The sequence below is a fragment of the Salvelinus namaycush genome, chromosome 2, assembly GCF_016432855.1.
Source record: "Salvelinus namaycush isolate Seneca chromosome 2, SaNama_1.0, whole genome shotgun sequence".
In the NCBI taxonomy this organism is placed as follows: domain Eukaryota; kingdom Metazoa; phylum Chordata; class Actinopteri; order Salmoniformes; family Salmonidae; genus Salvelinus; species Salvelinus namaycush.
The window spans coordinates 2,458,668-2,476,674 of record NC_052308.1 but is presented as its reverse complement, the minus strand read 5'-3'; the positions used below and the strand labels follow the sequence as shown (position 1 = coordinate 2,476,674).

The window sequence follows — 18,007 nt, the reverse complement described above, 5'->3', positions numbered from 1 at the left end:
CACAATGCCTACTGCACCCATGCTCTACCAAGGTTTTCCAGCACCACAATGCCTACTGCACCCATGCTCTACCAAGGTTTTCCAGCACCACAATGCCTACTGCACCCATGCTCTACCAAGGTTTCCCAGCACCACAATGCCTACTGCACCCATGCTCTACCAAGGTTTTCCAGCACCACAATGCCTACTGCACCCATGCTCTACCAAGGTTTTCCAGCACAACAATGCCTACTGCACCCATGCTCTACCAAGGTTTTCCAGCACCACAATGCCTACTCCACCCATGCTCTACCAAGGTTTTCCAGCAGCACAATGCCTACTGCACCCATGCTCTACCAAGGTTTCCCAGCACCACAATGCCTACTCCACCCATGCTCTACCAAGGTTTCCCAGCACCACAATGCCTACTCCACCCATGCTCTACCAAGGTTTTCCAGCACCACAATGCCTACTGCACCCATGCTCTACCAAGGTTTCCCAGCACCACAATGCCTACTGCACCCATGCTCTACCAAGGTTTCCCAGCACCACAATGCCTACTCCACCCATGCTCTACCAAGGTTTTCCAGCACCACAATGCCTACTCCACCCATGCTCTACCAAGGTTTTCCAGCAGCACAATGCCTACTCCACCCATGCTCTACCAAGGTTTCCCAGCACCACAATGCCTACTCCACCCATGCTCTACCAAGGTTTTCCAGCAGCACAATGCCTACTGCACCCATGCTCTACCAAGGTTTCCCAGCAGCACAATGCCTACTCCACCCATGCTCTACCAAGGTTTCCCAGCACCACAATGCCTACTCCACCCATGCTCTACCAAGGTTTCCCAGCACCACAATGCCTACTCCACCCATGCTCTACCAAGGTTTTCCAGCACCACAATGCCTACTGCACCCATGCTCTACCAAGGTTTCCCAGCACCACAATGCCTACTGCACCCATGCTCTACCAAGGTTTCCCAGCACCACAATGCCTACTCCACCCATGCTCTACCAAGGTTTTCCAGCACCACAATGCCTACTCCACCCATGCTCTACCAAGGTTTTCCAGCACCACAATGCCTACTCCACCCATGCTCTACCAAGGTTTCCCAGCACCACAATGCCTACTGCACCCATGCTCTACCAAGGTTTCCCAGCACCACAATGCCTATTCCACCCATGCTCTACCAAGGTTTCCCAGCAGCACAATGCCTATTCCACCCATGCTCTACCAAGGTTTCCCAGCAGCACAATGCCTATTCCACCCATGCTCTACCAAGGTTTCCCAGCAGCACAATGCCTATTCCACCCATGCTCTACCAAGGTTTCCCAGCAGCACAATGCCTATTCCACCCATGCTCTACCAAGGTTTCCCAGCACCACAATGCCTATTCCACCCATGCTCTACCAAGGTTTCCCAGCAGCACAATGCCTATTCCACCCATGCTCTACCAAGGTTTCCCAGCAGCACAATGCCTATTCCACCCATGCTCTACCAAGGTTTCCCAGCAGCACAATGCCTATTCCACCCATGCTCTACCAAGGTTTCCCAGCAGCACAATGCCTACTCCACCCATGCTCTACCAAGGTTTCCCAGCAGCACAATGCCTATTCCACCCATGCTCTACCAAGGATTTTCCCAGCACCACAATGCCTATTCCACCCATGCTCTACCAAGGTTTCCCAGCAGCACAATGCCTACTGCACCCATGCTCTACCAAGGTTTCCCAGCAGCACAATGCCTATTCCACCCATGCTCTACCAAGGTTTCCCAGCAGCACAATGCCTATTCCACCCATGCTCTACCAAGGTTTCCCAGCAGCACAATGCCTACTCCACCCATGCTCTACCAAGGTTTTCCAGCACCACAATGCCTACTGCACCCATGCTCTACCAAGGTTTCCCAGCACCACAATGCCTACTCCACCCATGCTCTACCAAGGTTTCCCAGCACCACAATGCCTACTCCACCCATGCTCTACCAAGGTTTCCCAGCACCACAATGCCTACTCCACCCATGCTCTACCAAGGTTTTCCAGCACCACAATGCCTACTGCACCCATGCTCTACCAAGGTTTCCCAGCAGCACAATGCCTATTCCACCCATGCTCTACCAAGGTTTCCCAGCACCACAATGCCTACTGCACCCATGCTCTACCAAGGTTTCCCAGCACCACAATGCCTATTCCACCCATGCTCTACCAAGGTTTCCCAGCACCACAATGCCTACTGCACCCATGCTCTACCAAGGTTTCCCAGCAGCACAATGCCTATTCCACCCATGCTCTACCAAGGTTTCCCAGCACCACAATGCCTACTGCACCCATGCTCTACCAAGGTCTTCCAGCACCACAATGCCTACTGCACCCATGCTCTACCAAGGTTTCCCAGCACCACAATGCCTATTCCACCCATGCTCTACCAAGGTTTCCCAGCACCACAATGCCTACTGCACCCATGCTCTACCAAGGTTTCCCAGCAGCACAATGCCTATTCCACCCATGCTCTACCAAGGTTTCCCAGCAGCACAATGCCTACTGCACCCATGCTCTACCAAGGTTTCCCAGCAGCACAATGCCTATTCCACCCATGCTCTACCAAGGTTTTCCAGCACCACAATGCCTACTCCACCCATGCTCTACCAAGGTCTTCCAGCACACAGCTGTGACCTACTACAGTATCTATATTGGTCTATTGTACTTCAAACTATGTGTAGGTCAGGTTGCTTGGGATTCAAACCTTCTCAAACAGCCTACTTCATACTCGTAGAGGAGGTGCTTCCACAATAATGTGATTTGTACGCCGACGATATCTTAGTTTATCTAGACAATGTATTTGAATCCCTTCCAAAAGATCTGAAGATCACAGACAAGATCATCTCCACACTGAGTGTACAAAACATTAAGAACACCTTCCTACATTTTTTATTTATTTTTTTATAAATTATATCTAATTATTTATTATCCTGTTTTAATGGTACGGTCCATGGCACTATACCCTAGACACCCACCTGAATGACCCAGATACTAAGGAGAAGTCCCTAACTGTTTTATGTGCCCGCTGTAAGCGGTCTGTATGCAGCTAAAATGAGGTCAGAGACCAAGAGCAGCACTGCCCCCTCAAGATTCTGAGCCTGCTTGGCAGGGTTGGTCCTGCAAAGCCAAAGCCCCATAAAGGGAGAGCATAATATACAAGGAAATTCTCAAAGCTGCTAATGAGAACCTTGACGACCTTGCACATTTGTGGCCTGCTGGAGGTCATTTTGCAGGGCTCTGGCAGTGCACCTCCTGGCACAAAGGCGGAGGTAGCGGTCCTGCTGCTGGGTTGTTGCCCTCCTACGGCCTCCTCCACGTCTCCTGATGTACTGGCCTGTCTCCTGGTAGCGCCTCCATGCTCTGGACACTACGCTGACAGACACAGCAAACCTTTTTGCCACAGCTCGCATTGATGTGCCATCCTGGATGAACTGCACTACCTGAGCCACTTGTGTGGGTTGTAGACTCCGTCTCATGCTTCCACTAGAGTGAGAGCACCGCCAGCATTCAAAAGTGACCAAAACATCAGCCAGGAAGCATAGGAACTGAGAAGTTGTCTGTGGTCACCACCTGCAGAATCACTCCTTTTTTGGGGGTGTCTTGCTAATTGCCTATAATTTCCACCTTTTGTCTATTCCATTTGCACAACAGCATGTGAAATTTATTGTCAATCAGTGTTGCTTCCTAATTGGACAGTTTGATTTCACAGAAGTGTGATTGACTTGGAGTTACATTGTGTTGTTTAAGTGTTCCCTTTATTTTTTTGAGCAGTGTATATAAGTTGTCAATTTTTGTTTGGGTTTTGTGGGTAGTTATTTCTGTTTAGTGTCTGCAACTGACAACTGTTTTTTCTGGTTTTTTCTCTTTGTTATTTTGTTAGTGTGTTTTTTGATTAATAAAACATCATGAACACTTACCACGCTGCGTTTTGGTCCATGCATTCCGACAAGAGCCGTGACAGCTTCCCTTGTCTCCCCTTTCTGGCTATTGGACTAAAATCCATTGTGTGGTTTCAAAATGTATATGGCATTGTAAGTGAGCCCGGATAAAATTAACAAACTTGCAAAGAGGGAAAGATGTAGAAGGAGTATCCGTAACAAACTTGAAATTGTATTTCCAGACAGTAGCATTTTGTCCCATGTTAAATTGATTTAGACATGATTCTTCTGCCCTCTGGCTGAGTATAGAGATAAACATGGTGTCTCCTATTGCCCTGGAAGAAGTTGTCTTCACTGATACACAATGTAAAATTGGTCCTATTATTGCGCACACAATTTTTACTTGGCGCAAAATTGAAAAACAATCTAACTGGGAATCAAAATGGCATGTCCATAATCCAATATTTCACAATAATTCCTTGCAATCCGGAGGGTGGCCTTTTGCATCCCCCTAATAGTCCAAATGTGGAATCCGTACCCTTATCAATATCATGGACAGTAATGGTTTGCGAACATTCCAAGATTTGAAAGACTATATACATTACCAGGCAAATATTTTGTTCTATATTTACAACTTAGGTCAGCTATGCTGGGAAACCCAAGTACAGAACAATCCAATGATGGGATTTACAAATAAATGATCTAAACTCCCGAAAGGACTGAGCTCTATAATATACAGTGCATTAGGAAAGTATTCAGACCCCTTGACTTTTTCCACATTTTGTGACGTTACAGCCGTATTCTAAAAATGATTAAATTGTCCCCCCTCATTAATCTACACACAATGCCCCATAATGACAAAGCAAAAACAGGTTTTTAGATTTTTTTGCACATTTATTGCAAATGAAAATGAAATATCACATTTACATAAATGTTCAGACATTTACTCAGTACTTACTCAGTGTTGAAGCCCCTTTGGCCGTGATTACAGCCTTCAGTCTTCTTCGGTATGACGCTATAAGCTTGGCACACCTGTATTTGGGGAGTTCCTCCCATTCTTCTCTGCAGATCCTCTCAAGCTCTGTCAGGTTGGATGGGGAGCGTCGCTGCACAGCTATTTTCAGGTCTCTTCAGAGGTTCAAGTCCTGGCTCTGGCAGGGCCACTCATGGACATTCAGAGACTTGACAGATCTCCAGGAACTCTGGAGCTCTGTCAGAGTGACCATTGGGTTCTTGGTCAACTCCCTGACCAAGGCCCTTCTCCCCCGATTGCTCAGCTTGGCCAGGCGGCCAGCTCTAGGAAGAGTCTTGGTGGTTCCAAACTTCTTTCATTTAAGAATCATGGAAGCCACTGAGTTTCAAGAAGATTTAAGTGAAAACTGTAACTCGGCCACTCAGAAACATTCAATGTCTTCTTGGTAAGCAACTCCACTGTAGATTTGGCCTTGTATTTTAGGTTACTGTCCTGCTGAAAGATGAATTCATCCTCTAGTGTCTAGTGGAAAGCAGACAATCATAGTGTCCTCTAGGATTTTGCCTGTGCTTAGCGCCATTCAAATTTTTTTTATCCTGAAATACTCCACAGTCCTCAATGATTACAAGCATACCCATAACATGATGCAGCCACCACTATGCTTGAAAATATGGAAAGTGGTACTCAGTAATGTGTTGTATTGTATTTGCCACAAACATAACGCTTTATATTGAGGGCAAAAAGTTAATCGCTTTGCCACATTTTTTGCAGTATTACTTTAGTGCCTTGTTGCAAACAGGATGCATGTTTTGGAATATTTTATTCTGTACAGTCTTCCTTCTTTTCACTCTGTCAATTAGGTTAGTATTGTGGAGTAACTAAAATTGATCCATCCTCAGTTTCTCCTATTACAGCCAGTAAACTCTGTAACTGTTTTAAAGTCACAATTGGCCTCATGATGAAATATCTGAGCGGATTCCTTCCTCTCTGGAAACTGTTAGTGGGGGTGGAGACATGTTGGCTGGGTGGGGTTGGGGGTGGAGACATGTTGGCTGGGTGGGGTTGGGGGTGGAGACATGTTGGCTGGGTGGGGTTGGGGGTGGAGACATGTTGGCTGGGTGGGGTTGGGGGTGGAGACATGTTGGCTGGGTGGGGTTGGAGACATGTTGGCTGGGTGGGGTTGGGGGTGGAGACATGTTGGCTGGGTGGGGTTGGGGGTGGAGACATGTTGGCTGGGTGGGGTTGGGGGTAGAGACATGTTGGCTGGGTGGGGTTGGGGGTGGAGACATGTTGGCTGGGTGGGGTTGGGGGTGGAGACATGTTGGCTGGGTGGGGTTGGGGGTGGAGACATGTTGGCTGGGTGGGGTTGGAGACATGTTGGCTGGGTGGGGTTGGGGGTGGAGACATGTTGGCTGGGTGGGGTTGGGGGTGGAGACATGTTGGCTGGGTGGGGTTGGGGGTGGAGACATGTTGGCTGGGTGGGGTTGGGGGTGGAGACATGTTGGCTGGGTGGGGTTGGGGGTAGAGACATGTTGGCTGGGTGGGGTTGGGGGTGGAGACATGTTGGCTGGGTGGGGTTGGGGGTGGAGACATGTTGGCTGGGTGGGGTTGGGGGTGGAGACATGTTGGCTGGGTGGGGTTGGGGGTGGAGACATGTTGGCTGGGTGGGGTTGGGGTGGAGACATGTTGGCTGGGTGGGGTTGGGGGTGGAGACATGTTGGCTGGGTGGGGTTGGGGTGGAGACATGTTGGCTGGGTGGGGTTGGGGTGGAGACATGTTGGCTGGGTGGGGTTGGGGGTGGAGACATGTTGGCTGGGTGGGGTTGGGGGTGGAGACATGTTGGCTGGGTGGGGTTGGGGGTGGAGACATGTTGGCTGGGTGGGGTTGAGGGAATGGGATGGGAGGTTGCGGTGGAGGCACACTTCTTCTTGTTTTGTTTTCCTGTTTATACTGAATATATTATTTATTATTTAACTCTGTATTTCTAAAACCTACGGGTTTTATCAACATATTTCAAATGGATAATGTACCTGTAACCCCTCCTTTTTCCCTGATAATGGATACAGCGTTGAATATCTTACATTGTTTTAAGGGTAAGAATTCAACATATTTCATACAAGGTTTGTCTATGTTTACATTTGGTTTCCATGACGACGTAATCCTGTGGCTAAAAACAACATAACAACCCGCAAAACAACAGTTCATTTATTTTCCACGTAGGTTCCACGTTACAATACGTTGACAAATTACGCTGAAACAACGTTGAGTCAATCAGTTTTTGCCCAGAGGGTAGTCAATCCCTGGGTCTCTCTTGTTTTGGCCGTGGATGAATTGAGGACACACAACACATCGTCTCTCCTCAGATCTCTCGACAGTAAGTCTGACAGCACCTACTACCACTCAGTCTCTCCTCAGATCTCTCTCCAGAAAGTCTGACAGCACCTACTACCACTCAGTCTCTCCTCAGATCTCTCTACAGTAAGTCTGACAGCACCTACTACCACTCAGTCTCTCCTCAGATCTCTCTACAGTAAGTCTGACAGCACCTACTACCACTCAGTCTCTCCTCAGATCTCTCTACAGTAAGTCTGACAGCACCTACTACCACTCAGTCTCTCCTCAGATCTCTCTACAGTAAGTCTGACAGCTCCTACTACCACTCAGTCTCTCCTCAGATCTCTCTACAGTAAGTCTGACAGCACCTACTACCACTCAGTCTCTCCTCAGATCTCTCTCCAGAAAGTCTGACAGCACCTACTACCACTCAGTCTCTCCTCAGATCTCTCTACAGTAAGTCTGACAGCACCTACTACCACTCAGTCTCTCCTCAGATCTCTCTCCAGAAAGTCTGACAGCTCCTACTACCACTCAGTCTCTCCTCAGATCTCTCTACAGTAAGTCTGACAGCACCTACTACCACTCAGTCTCTCCTCAGATCTCTCTACAGTAAGTCTGACAGCACCTACTACCACTCAGTCTCTCCTCAGATCTCTCTACAGTAAGTCTGACAGCACCTACTACCACTCAGTCTCTCCTCAGATCTCTCTACAGTAAGTCTGACAGCTCCTACTACCACTCAGTCTCTCCTCAGATCTCTCTACAGTAAGTCTGACAGCACCTACTACCACTCAGTCTCTCCTCAGATCTCTCTACAGTAAGTCTGACAGCTCCTACTACCACTCAGTCTCTCCTCAGATCTCTCTACAGTAAGTCTGACAGCACCTACTACCACTCAGTCTCTCCTCAGATCTCTCTACAGTAAGTCTGACAGCACCTACTACCACTCAGTCTCTCCTCAGATCTCTCTACAGTAAGTCTGACAGCTCCTACTACCACTCAGTCTCTCCTCAGATCTCTCTACAGTAAGTCTGACAGCACCTACTACCACTCAGTCTCTCCTCAGATCTCTCTACAGTAAGTCTGACAGCTCCTACTACCACTCAGTCTCTCCTCAGATCTCTCTACAGTAAGTCTGACAGCACGTACTACCACTCAGTCTCTCCTCAGATCTCTCTACAGTAAGTCTGACAGCACCTACTACCACTCAGTCTCTCCTCAGATCTCTCTACAGTAAGTCTGACAGCACCTACTACCACTCAGTCTCTCCTCAGATCTCTCTACAGTAAGTCTGACAGCACCTACTACCACTCAGTCTCTCCTCAGATCTCTCTACAGTAAGTCTGACAGCTCCTACTACCACTCAGTCTCTCCTCAGATCTCTCTCCAGAAAGTCTGACAGCACCTACTACCACTCAGTCTCTCCTCAGATCTCTCTCCAGAAAGTCTGACAGCACCTACTACCACTCAGTCTCTCCTCAGATCTCTCTCCAGAAAGTCTGACAGCACCTACTACCACTCAGTCTCTCCTCAGATCTCTCGACAGTAAGTCTGACAGCACCTACTACCAAACCTGAGGAGGTACTCTGATCAAGAGGGGATGGGTCATGACTGCTGCTCACTGTGTAGAGAGGTAGGACCACAGACCTGGTGAGAAAGGAAAATAAAATGTAATTTGGTGTTCAGTATAAATGTGTGTATTTGTGCAGTCAGAGGACATGGTGTGTGGTGGTTGGTGATCACAATATCTCTCAGTATGAAGGGACAGAGCAGTAGACCTCAGTCAGCAGTAGACCTCAGTCAGCAGTAGACCTCAGTCAGCAGTAGACCTCAGTCAGCAGTACATCTCAGTCAGCAGTAGACCTCAGTCAGCAGTAGACCTCAGTCAGCAGTACATCTCAGTCAGCAGTACTTCTCAGTCAGCAGTAGACCTCAGTCAGCAGTACTTCTCAGTCAGCAGTACACCTCAGTCAGCAGTAGACCTCAGTCAGCAGTACACCTCAGTCAGCAGTACACCTCAGTCAGCAGTAGACCTCAGTCAGCAGTAGACCTCAGTCAGCAGTAGACCTCAGTCAGCAGTACACCTCAGTCAGCAGTAGACCTCAGTCAGCAGTACTTCTCAGTCAGCAGTACACCTCAGTCAGCAGTAGACCTCAGTCAGCAGTAGACCTCAGTCAGCAGTACACCTCAGTCAGCAGTAGACCTCAGTCAGCAGTACTTCTCAGCCAGCAGTAGACCTCAGTCAGCAGTAGACCTCAGTCAGCAGTACATCTCAGTCAGCAGTACTTCTCAGTCAGCAGTAGACCTCAGTCAGCAGTAGACCTCAGTCAGCAGTACATCTCAGTCAGCAGTACTTCTCAGTCAGCAGTAGACCTCAGTCAGCAGTAGACCTCAGTCAGCAGTAGACCTCAGTCAGCAGTACACCTCAGTCAGCAGTACATCTCAGTCAGCAGTAGACCTCAGTCAGCAGTACATCTCAGTCAGCAGTACTTCTCAGTCAGCAGTACATCTCAGTCAGCAGTAGACCTCAGTCAGCAGTACTTCTCAGTCAGCAGTAGACCTCAGTCAGCAGTACATCTCAGTCAGCAGTAGACCTCAGTCAGCAGTACCTCTCAGTCAGCAGTAGACCTCAGTCAGCAGTACTTCACAGTCAGCAGTACACCTCAGTCAGCAGTACATCTCAGTCAGCAGTAGACCTCAGTCAGCAGTACATCTCAGTCAGCAGTAGACCTCAGTCAGCAGTACTTCTCAGTCAGCAGTAGACCTCAGTCAGCAGTAGACCTCAGTCAGCAGTACTTCTCAGTCAGCAGTACACCTCAGTCAGCAGTAGACCTCAGTCAGCATTAGACCTCAGTTAGCAGTACTTCTCAGTCAGCAGTACATCTCAGTCAGCAGTAGACCTCAGTCAGCAGTAGACCTCAGTCAGCAGTACATCTCAGTCAGCCCAACTGGAACTTCAACTACATTGCCAATGGGTCAGTCCAATAGGTTAACTCTTAACTACTAACACTAACCCTATGGGTCAGTCCAATAGGTTAACCCTAAACCCTAAGTACTAACCTTAAACCCTAACCATATGGGTCAATCCAATATGTTAACCCTAACTACTAACCCTAAACCGTCCAGCTGGCTGTTCTTCCCTGAACTCTGCCGTCCAGCTGGCTGTTCTTCCCTGGACTCTGCCTTAGACTGCGGCGCCACTCGGGACTCGGGATCATCCTTGAGCTGTTTCTACAACTTGATTGTCGTCCACCTGTGGTAAATACAACTGATTGGACATGATTTGGAAAGACACACACCTGTCTATATAAAGTCCCACAGTTGACAGTGCATGTCAGAGCAAAAACCAAGCCATGAGGTCGAAGGAATTGTCCGTAGAGCTCCGAGACAGGATTGTGTCGAGGCACAGTTCTGTGGAAGGGTACCAAAACATTTCTGCAGCATTGAAGGTCCCCAAGAACACAGTGGCCTCCATCATTCTAAAATGGAAGAAGTTTGGAACCACCAAGACTCTTCCTAGAGCTGGCCGCCCGGCCAAACTGAGCAATCGGGGGAGAAGGGCCTTGCTCAGGGAGGTGACCAAGAACCCGATGGTCACTCTGACAGAGCTCCAGAATTCCCCTGTGGAGATGGAAGAGCCTTCCAGAAGGACAACCATCTCTGCAGCACTCCACCAATCAGGCCTTTATGGTAGAGTGGCCAGACTAAAGCCACTCCTCAGTAAAAGGCACATGACATCCCGCTTGGAGTTTGCCAAAAGGCACCTAAAGGACTATCAGACCATGAGAAACAAGATTCTCTGGTCTGATGAAACTAAGATTGAACTCTTTGGTGTCATGTCTGGAGGAAACCTGTCACCATCTCTATGGTGAAGCATGGTGGTGGCAGGATCATGCTGTGGGGATGTTTTTTAGCGACAGGGACTGGGAGACTAGTCAGGATCGAGGGAAAGATGAATACAGAAAAGTACAGAGATATCCTTGATGAAAACCTGCTCCAGGGCGCTCAGGACCTTAGACTGTGGCGAAGGTTCACCTTCCAACAGGACAACGACCAGCACACAGCCAAGACAATGCAGGAGTGGCTTCAGGACAGGTCTCTGAATGTCCTTGAGTGACCCAGCCAGAGCCCAGACTTGAACGCGATCAAACATCTCTGGAGAGACCTGGAAATAGCTGTGCAGCAATGCACCCCATCCAACCTGATAGAGCTTGAGAGGATCTGCATAGAAGAATGGGAGAAACTCCCCAAATACAGGTGTGCCGAAGCTTGTAGTGTCATACCCAAGAAGACTCGAGGCTGTAATCGCTGCCAAAGGTGCTTCAACAAAGTACTGAGTAAATGGCCTAAATATTTATATAAATTTAATATTTCTAATTTGATTACATTTTTTTAATTTGCAAAAAAAAAAAAAAAATGGTTTTGCTTTGTCATCATGGGGTATTGTGTGTAGATTGCTGAGGGTAAAAACCCGATTTGATCTATTTCAGAATAATGTGGAAAAGGTCAAGGGGTCTGAATACTTTCCGAAACACACTGTATATGATATGTACTGTAGATCAGGTAGGAACCATCTCTCCCATGGCCACTGTTTTCCTGAGAAGATAAGTCACAATATTATGTAAATGAATACTTGTAGAATTCAAAAATATGCAGTATGATTCGTAAACTTAAAACACAATGCTCAATAAGTCACAATCCACCGGCTGGCGCTTAGAAACGCTTATACAGCTAACTGTAGTTCTTTTCCTCCTAGAGATGGACCTCGATTTCCAGCTTTCTCATGTTTGTTCCAACACAATAACACAAGACTTGGAAATGTGGCAATGAGACCAAGACAACGGTGAACAGAGCTGGCCACTGGCCTGGTCACGTGACCTCAGACTGGCCTGGTCACGTGGCCTCAGACTGGCCTGGTCACGTGGCCTCAGACTGGCCTGGTCACGTGGCCTCAGACTTCAACATCTCCACTTCTTCATCTGCTGAATAGCCTACTGTATACTGAATAGCCTACCGAATGTCCTACTGTATACTGAATGTCCTACTGTATACTGAATAGCCTACTGAATGTCCTACTGTATACTGAATAGCCTACTGAAAGTCCTACTGTATACTGAATGTCCTACTGTATACTGAATGTCCTACTGTATACTGAATGTCCTACTGTATACTGAAAGTTCTACTGTATACTGAATGTCCTACTGTATACTGCATGTCCTACTGTATGCTGAATGTCCTACTGTATGCTGAATGTCCTACTGTATACTGAATGTCCTACTGTATACTGCATGTCCTACTGTATGCTGAATGTCCTACTGTATGCTGAATGTCCTACTGTATACTGAATGTCCTACTGTATGCTGAATGTCCTACTGTATGCTGAATGTCCTACTGTATACTGAATGTTCTACTGTATACTGAATGTCCTACTGTATACTGAAAGTCCTACTGTATACTGAATGTCCTACTGTATACTGAATGTCCTACTGTATACTGAATAGCCTACTGAAAGTCCTACTGTATACTGAATGTCCTACTGTATACTGAAAGTCCTACTGTATACTGAATGTCCTACTGTATACTGAATGTCCTACTGTATACTGAATAGCCTACTGAAAGTCCTACTGTATACTGAATGTCCTACTGTATACTGAATGTCCTACTGTATACTGAATGTCCTACTGAATGTCCTACTGTATACTGAATGTCCTACTGTATACTGAATGTCCTACTGTATACTGAATGTCCTACTGAATGTCCTACTGTATACTGAATGTCCTACTGAATGTCCTACTGTATACTGAATGTCCTACTGTATACTGAATGTCCTACTGTATACTGAATGTCCTACTGTATGCTGAATGTCCTACTGTATGCTGAATGTCCTACTGTATACTGAATGTCCTACTGTATACTGAATGTCCTACTGTATACTGAATGTCCTACTGTATACTGAATGAAAATAGACATCTGTATCAAAACAAAGTCTGAGAGCAATGATCTATTGAAAACACATTTTTATTGTCAACAAGTATATTTTTCCCTACATTGGAAATCCCCTTATATATAATTCCATAACATTATCCATGGGGGTGAAAACATTAAAATGTTTAATTCATCTCTTTCATATTGCATACATTTTAAATAACCATGACATAAAAATGGTGATGAATTCAGGTGAAGAACAAGTTAAAAACACACACACAGTGTTGCTAGAGAATACCCACAAAAAAATAATCAGCTATTAGGAAATACACTTTCTTATTTACGTTTGAGCAATACAGTATTTAGACAAAGTCCAATTCAATGTTTGCAGATGTGCTCGATTTCACGTCAGAGACACGCTGTACGTCACAGTTTCTCTCATATCTCTGTTTCAACATTCCACATCTGTTGACAAAGTACATGTATTGATGTATAACATCCATAGACGTACAGTTGATCTTTAAAAAACTACAAAAGGTATAAAGGTAAATAAAGTAAGGCACATACTTGTATAATTAAGTAACTGAATATAATAAAACCCAGCTACGTCCCAATGTCCATTCTAGCACACCACTTAGAATGCATGCCCAACACATTGCTTCACTCTAAGTTATATGTTAATAAGTTATATGTTAGTTTGGATTTTGGAACTGAGCCCCAGATACTCAATGAAGCCAAAGACATTACTGAAACAACAGACACCATGATATCTGAACCCCATTATTATTACTGAAACAACAGACACCATGATATCTGAACTCCATTATTACTGAAACAACAGACACCATGATATCTGAACCCCATTAATACTGAAACAATAGACACCATGATATCTGAACTCCATTATTATTACTGAAACAACAGATACCATGATATCTGAACCCCATTATTATTACTGAAACAACAGACACCGTGATATCTGAACCCCATTATTACTGAAACAACAGACACCGTGATATCTGAACACCATTATTATTACTGAAACAACAGACACCGTGATATCTGAACCCCATTATTATTACTGAAACAACAGACACCGTGATATCTGAACCCCATTATTATTACTGAAACAAGAGACACCGTGATATCTGAACCCCATTATTATTACTGAAACAACAGACACCATGATATCTGAACCCCATTATTACTGAAACAACAGACACCATGATATCTGAACCCCATTATTACTGAAACAACAGACACCATGATATCTGAACCCCATTATTATTACTGAAACAACAGACACCATGATATCTGAACCCCATTATTACTGAAACAACAGACACCATGATATCTGAACCCCATTATTATTACTGAAACAACAGACACCATGATATCTGAACCCCATTATTATTACTGAAACAACAGACACCATGATATCTGACGTCCATTATTATTACTGAAACAACAGACACCGTGATATCTGAACCCCATTATTACTGAAACAACAGACACCATGATATCTGAACCCCATTATTACTGAAACAACAGACACCATGATATCTGGACTCCATTATTACTGAAACAACAGACACCGTGATATCTGAACTCCATTATTACTGAAACAGACACCATGATATCTGAACTCCATTATTACTGAAACAACAGACACCATGATATCTGGACCCCATTATTATTACTGAAACAACAGACACCATGATATCTGAACCCCATTATTACTGAAACAACAGACACCGTGATATCTGAACCCCATTATTACTGAAAGAACAGACACCGTGATATCTGAACCCCATTATTACTGAAACAACAGACACCGTGATATCTGAACTCCATTATTACTGAAACAACAGACACCATGATATCTGAACCCCATTAATACTGAAACAACAGACACCATGATATCTGGACCCCATTATTATTACTGAAACAACAGACACCATGATGTCTGGACCCCTTCATTATTACTGGGTCTTAGAAGTGTCTGTCTGTTGCGCCCTTGTAGCACAACCTCAGCTACTGTATCAACAACGTGCTAATCTCCACCGGTAAACCGCAAAGCCAAAGGCACTCTCTGATGCAGCATGCACATAAACACCAAGTGCATAGACGAGAACGACAAAGCTGTTTCTTGACAGGCCAGCTGTGTTGTTAATTAGCAAAAAGGCCCCCCTCGCTGAAAAACACACTACGAAGGCAACTCGACCTGTTTATATATCCTGGTTCCCAGATGTGTTTGTGCTATCATGTCCACTCCTGGTCGTGCCAAACGTGTTATGCCTTGATGGCACACAGACTGGTAACCAGCAGTGTTCATTTTGCCAGCTATTTTTTTGTTTTTTGTTTTTTTTGTTTTGACTAAAATAGCTTTTAGTCTTAGTCAAATGTGAGCCATTTCATCCTTTTAGAAACTATCAGTCGACTAAAACTGGATAATTTTAGTGTAGTTTGTCATATTTTAACCAATGCATTTTCCACTAAATAACTCATATTTAGGCTTCTTCTAGCGTTGATCGTGTGCATATTCAGCCTTGTCCAACTAGGCTTACTAGTATAGTGTGTATACCCTCCTATAACGTAGCTGGCAAAATTGCTATTGTGGAAGTAACAATAGCCATGATTAATCATACTAGCCTACAAAACCTTGGATACAGGTTAACCAATTAACAGCTTTGATTTTCTACCCATCATAACCGTCACAGGGGGTTAAATAACAGTGACTCAATTGAAAAGGGGGGAGAATCAGAGCTTTCCAACGAAGACAGAATTATTGCTGTATTCCTGATATTCAGTAAATAGCAGTAGTATTTCCAATCGGGGAAAAAAGTAACTGTGACTTTTATTTGCGTACCGAAAAAAATCTCCAATATGAACATTATTGTTTCTTAACAGAATAGAGGTTAGTTACAATTTAGAAGTTCTCTGTCTACGCATCAGTTCAAAAGAAAGACGACTGAAGCGACCGCCTGGGAGCTGTGTGTTGGAAAAGACGGGTAGGGCTATAAACTCAAGTAGCCCGGGCACATGACAGATGTTTTCAGCCAATAAGAGGATTGCATTAAATAATTCTGCAAAGGTGTGCATGCTTCTGATTGGACAAAACAGATTAAAAGGGGCGTCATGTCAAATTGAATGTCCATTCGTTTCAGTTGAACGTCTCGTTACATTTTCATCAACTCAAATGAAGAAAAACATTTGTCATAGTTATATTTTTGAGGGCATCTCGTCTCGTTATCGGCATAGTTTTAGTCAGGAAAAATAGGATGTCGACAAATATTTTTCGTCATAGAACACTGAACGTCCCACTCATGATGTTGAACTTCTCCAACATTCACTCTCAGGGCTCCTCCTGTATATGTCCAGCCTCACTCTCAGGGATCCTCCTGTATATGTCCAGCCTCACTCTCAGGTGTCCTCCTGTATATGTCCAGCCTCACTCTCAGATGTCCTCATGTATATGTCCAGCCTCACTCTCAGGTGTCCTCCTGTATATGTCCAGCCTCACTCTCAGGTGTCCTCCTGTATATGTCCAGCCTCACTCTCAGGGCTCCTCCTGTATATGTCCAGCCTCACTCTCAGGTGTCCTCCTGTATATGTCCAGCCTCACTCTCAGGTGTCCTCATGTATATGTCCAGCCTCACTCTCAGGTGTCCTCATGTATATGTCCAGCCTCACTCTCAGATGTCCTCATGTATATGTCCAGCCTCACTCTCAGGTGTCCTCCTGTATATGTCCAGCCTCACTCTCAGGTGTCCTCATGTATATGTCCAGCCTCACTCTCAGGTGTCCTCATGTATATGTCCAGCCTCACTCTCAGATGTCCTCATGTATATGTCCAGCCTCACTCTCAGGTGTCCTCCTGTATATGTCCAGCCTCACTCTCAGGTGTCCTCCTATATATGTCCAGCCTCACTCTCAGGTGTCCTCATGTATATGTCCAGCCTCACTCTCAGGTGTCCTCATGTATATGTCCAGCCTCACTCTCAGATGTCCTCATGTATATGTCCAGCCTCACTCTCAGGTGTCCTCCTGTATATGTCCAGCCTCACTCTCAGGTGTCCTCCTGTATATGTCCAGCCTCACTCTCAGGTGTCCTCATGTATATGTCCAGCCTCACTCTCAGGTGTCCTCATGTATATGTCCAGCCTCACTCTCAGGTGTCCTCCTGTATATGTCCAGCCTCACTCTCAGATGTCCTCATGTATATGTCCAGCCTCACTCTCAGGTGCCCTCCTGTATATGTCCAGCCTCACTCTCAGGTGTCCTCCTGTATATGTCCAGCCTCACTCTCAGATGTCCTCCTGTATATGTCCAGCCTCACTCTCAGGTGCCCTCCTGTATATGTCCAGCCTCACTCTCAGGTGTCCTCCTGTATATGTCCAGCCTCACTCTCAGATGTCCTCCTGTATATGTCCAGCCTCACTCTCAGGTGTCCTCCTGTATATGTCCAGCCTCACTCTCAGGTGTCCTCCTGTATATGTCCAGCCTCACTCTCAGGTGTCCTCCTGTATATGTCCAGCCTCACTCTCAGGTGTCCTCCTGTATATAAGTCCAGCCTAGGAGTAAATAATGCATACAAGATACCATGATAGTCTGTCCCAAAGATCTCTCCTTCCTCCCAAAGTGTGCACTTCACTGATTTGAAGGAAAATGACTGGTATAAGAAATATGGTGGAAACACCCACTAGCCCATGCCTCCACCAATCCAATGCTTTTAGATTTGTGGGACGTAGTGAACAAGTGTACACTTCAGGAGGAAGGAGATATTATTGGGACACACCCAGGGACTCAGAGAGACATCTCTGAGATCTCAGAGAGATGTCAGAGAGACAAGTCCTGGTGGAAGGAATAACACTA

At 45.7% G+C, this 18,007-nt stretch overlaps 1 protein-coding gene across 1 annotated transcript in view; it reads right to left on the bottom strand.

The window, feature by feature from the left end:
* Window positions 1-13,207: 13,207 nt before the first annotated feature.
* Window positions 13,208-18,007, bottom strand: part of LOC120058071 (glutaminase kidney isoform, mitochondrial-like) — a 38,641-nt gene continuing 33,841 nt past the window's right edge. Inside the window, exon 19 of the mRNA XM_039006557.1 lies at window positions 13,208-17,706. Coding sequence (XP_038862485.1) covers window positions 17,644-17,706 — 63 coding nt within the window. The 3' untranslated portion in view covers window positions 13,208-17,643. The remainder of the gene's footprint in view (window positions 17,707-18,007) is intronic.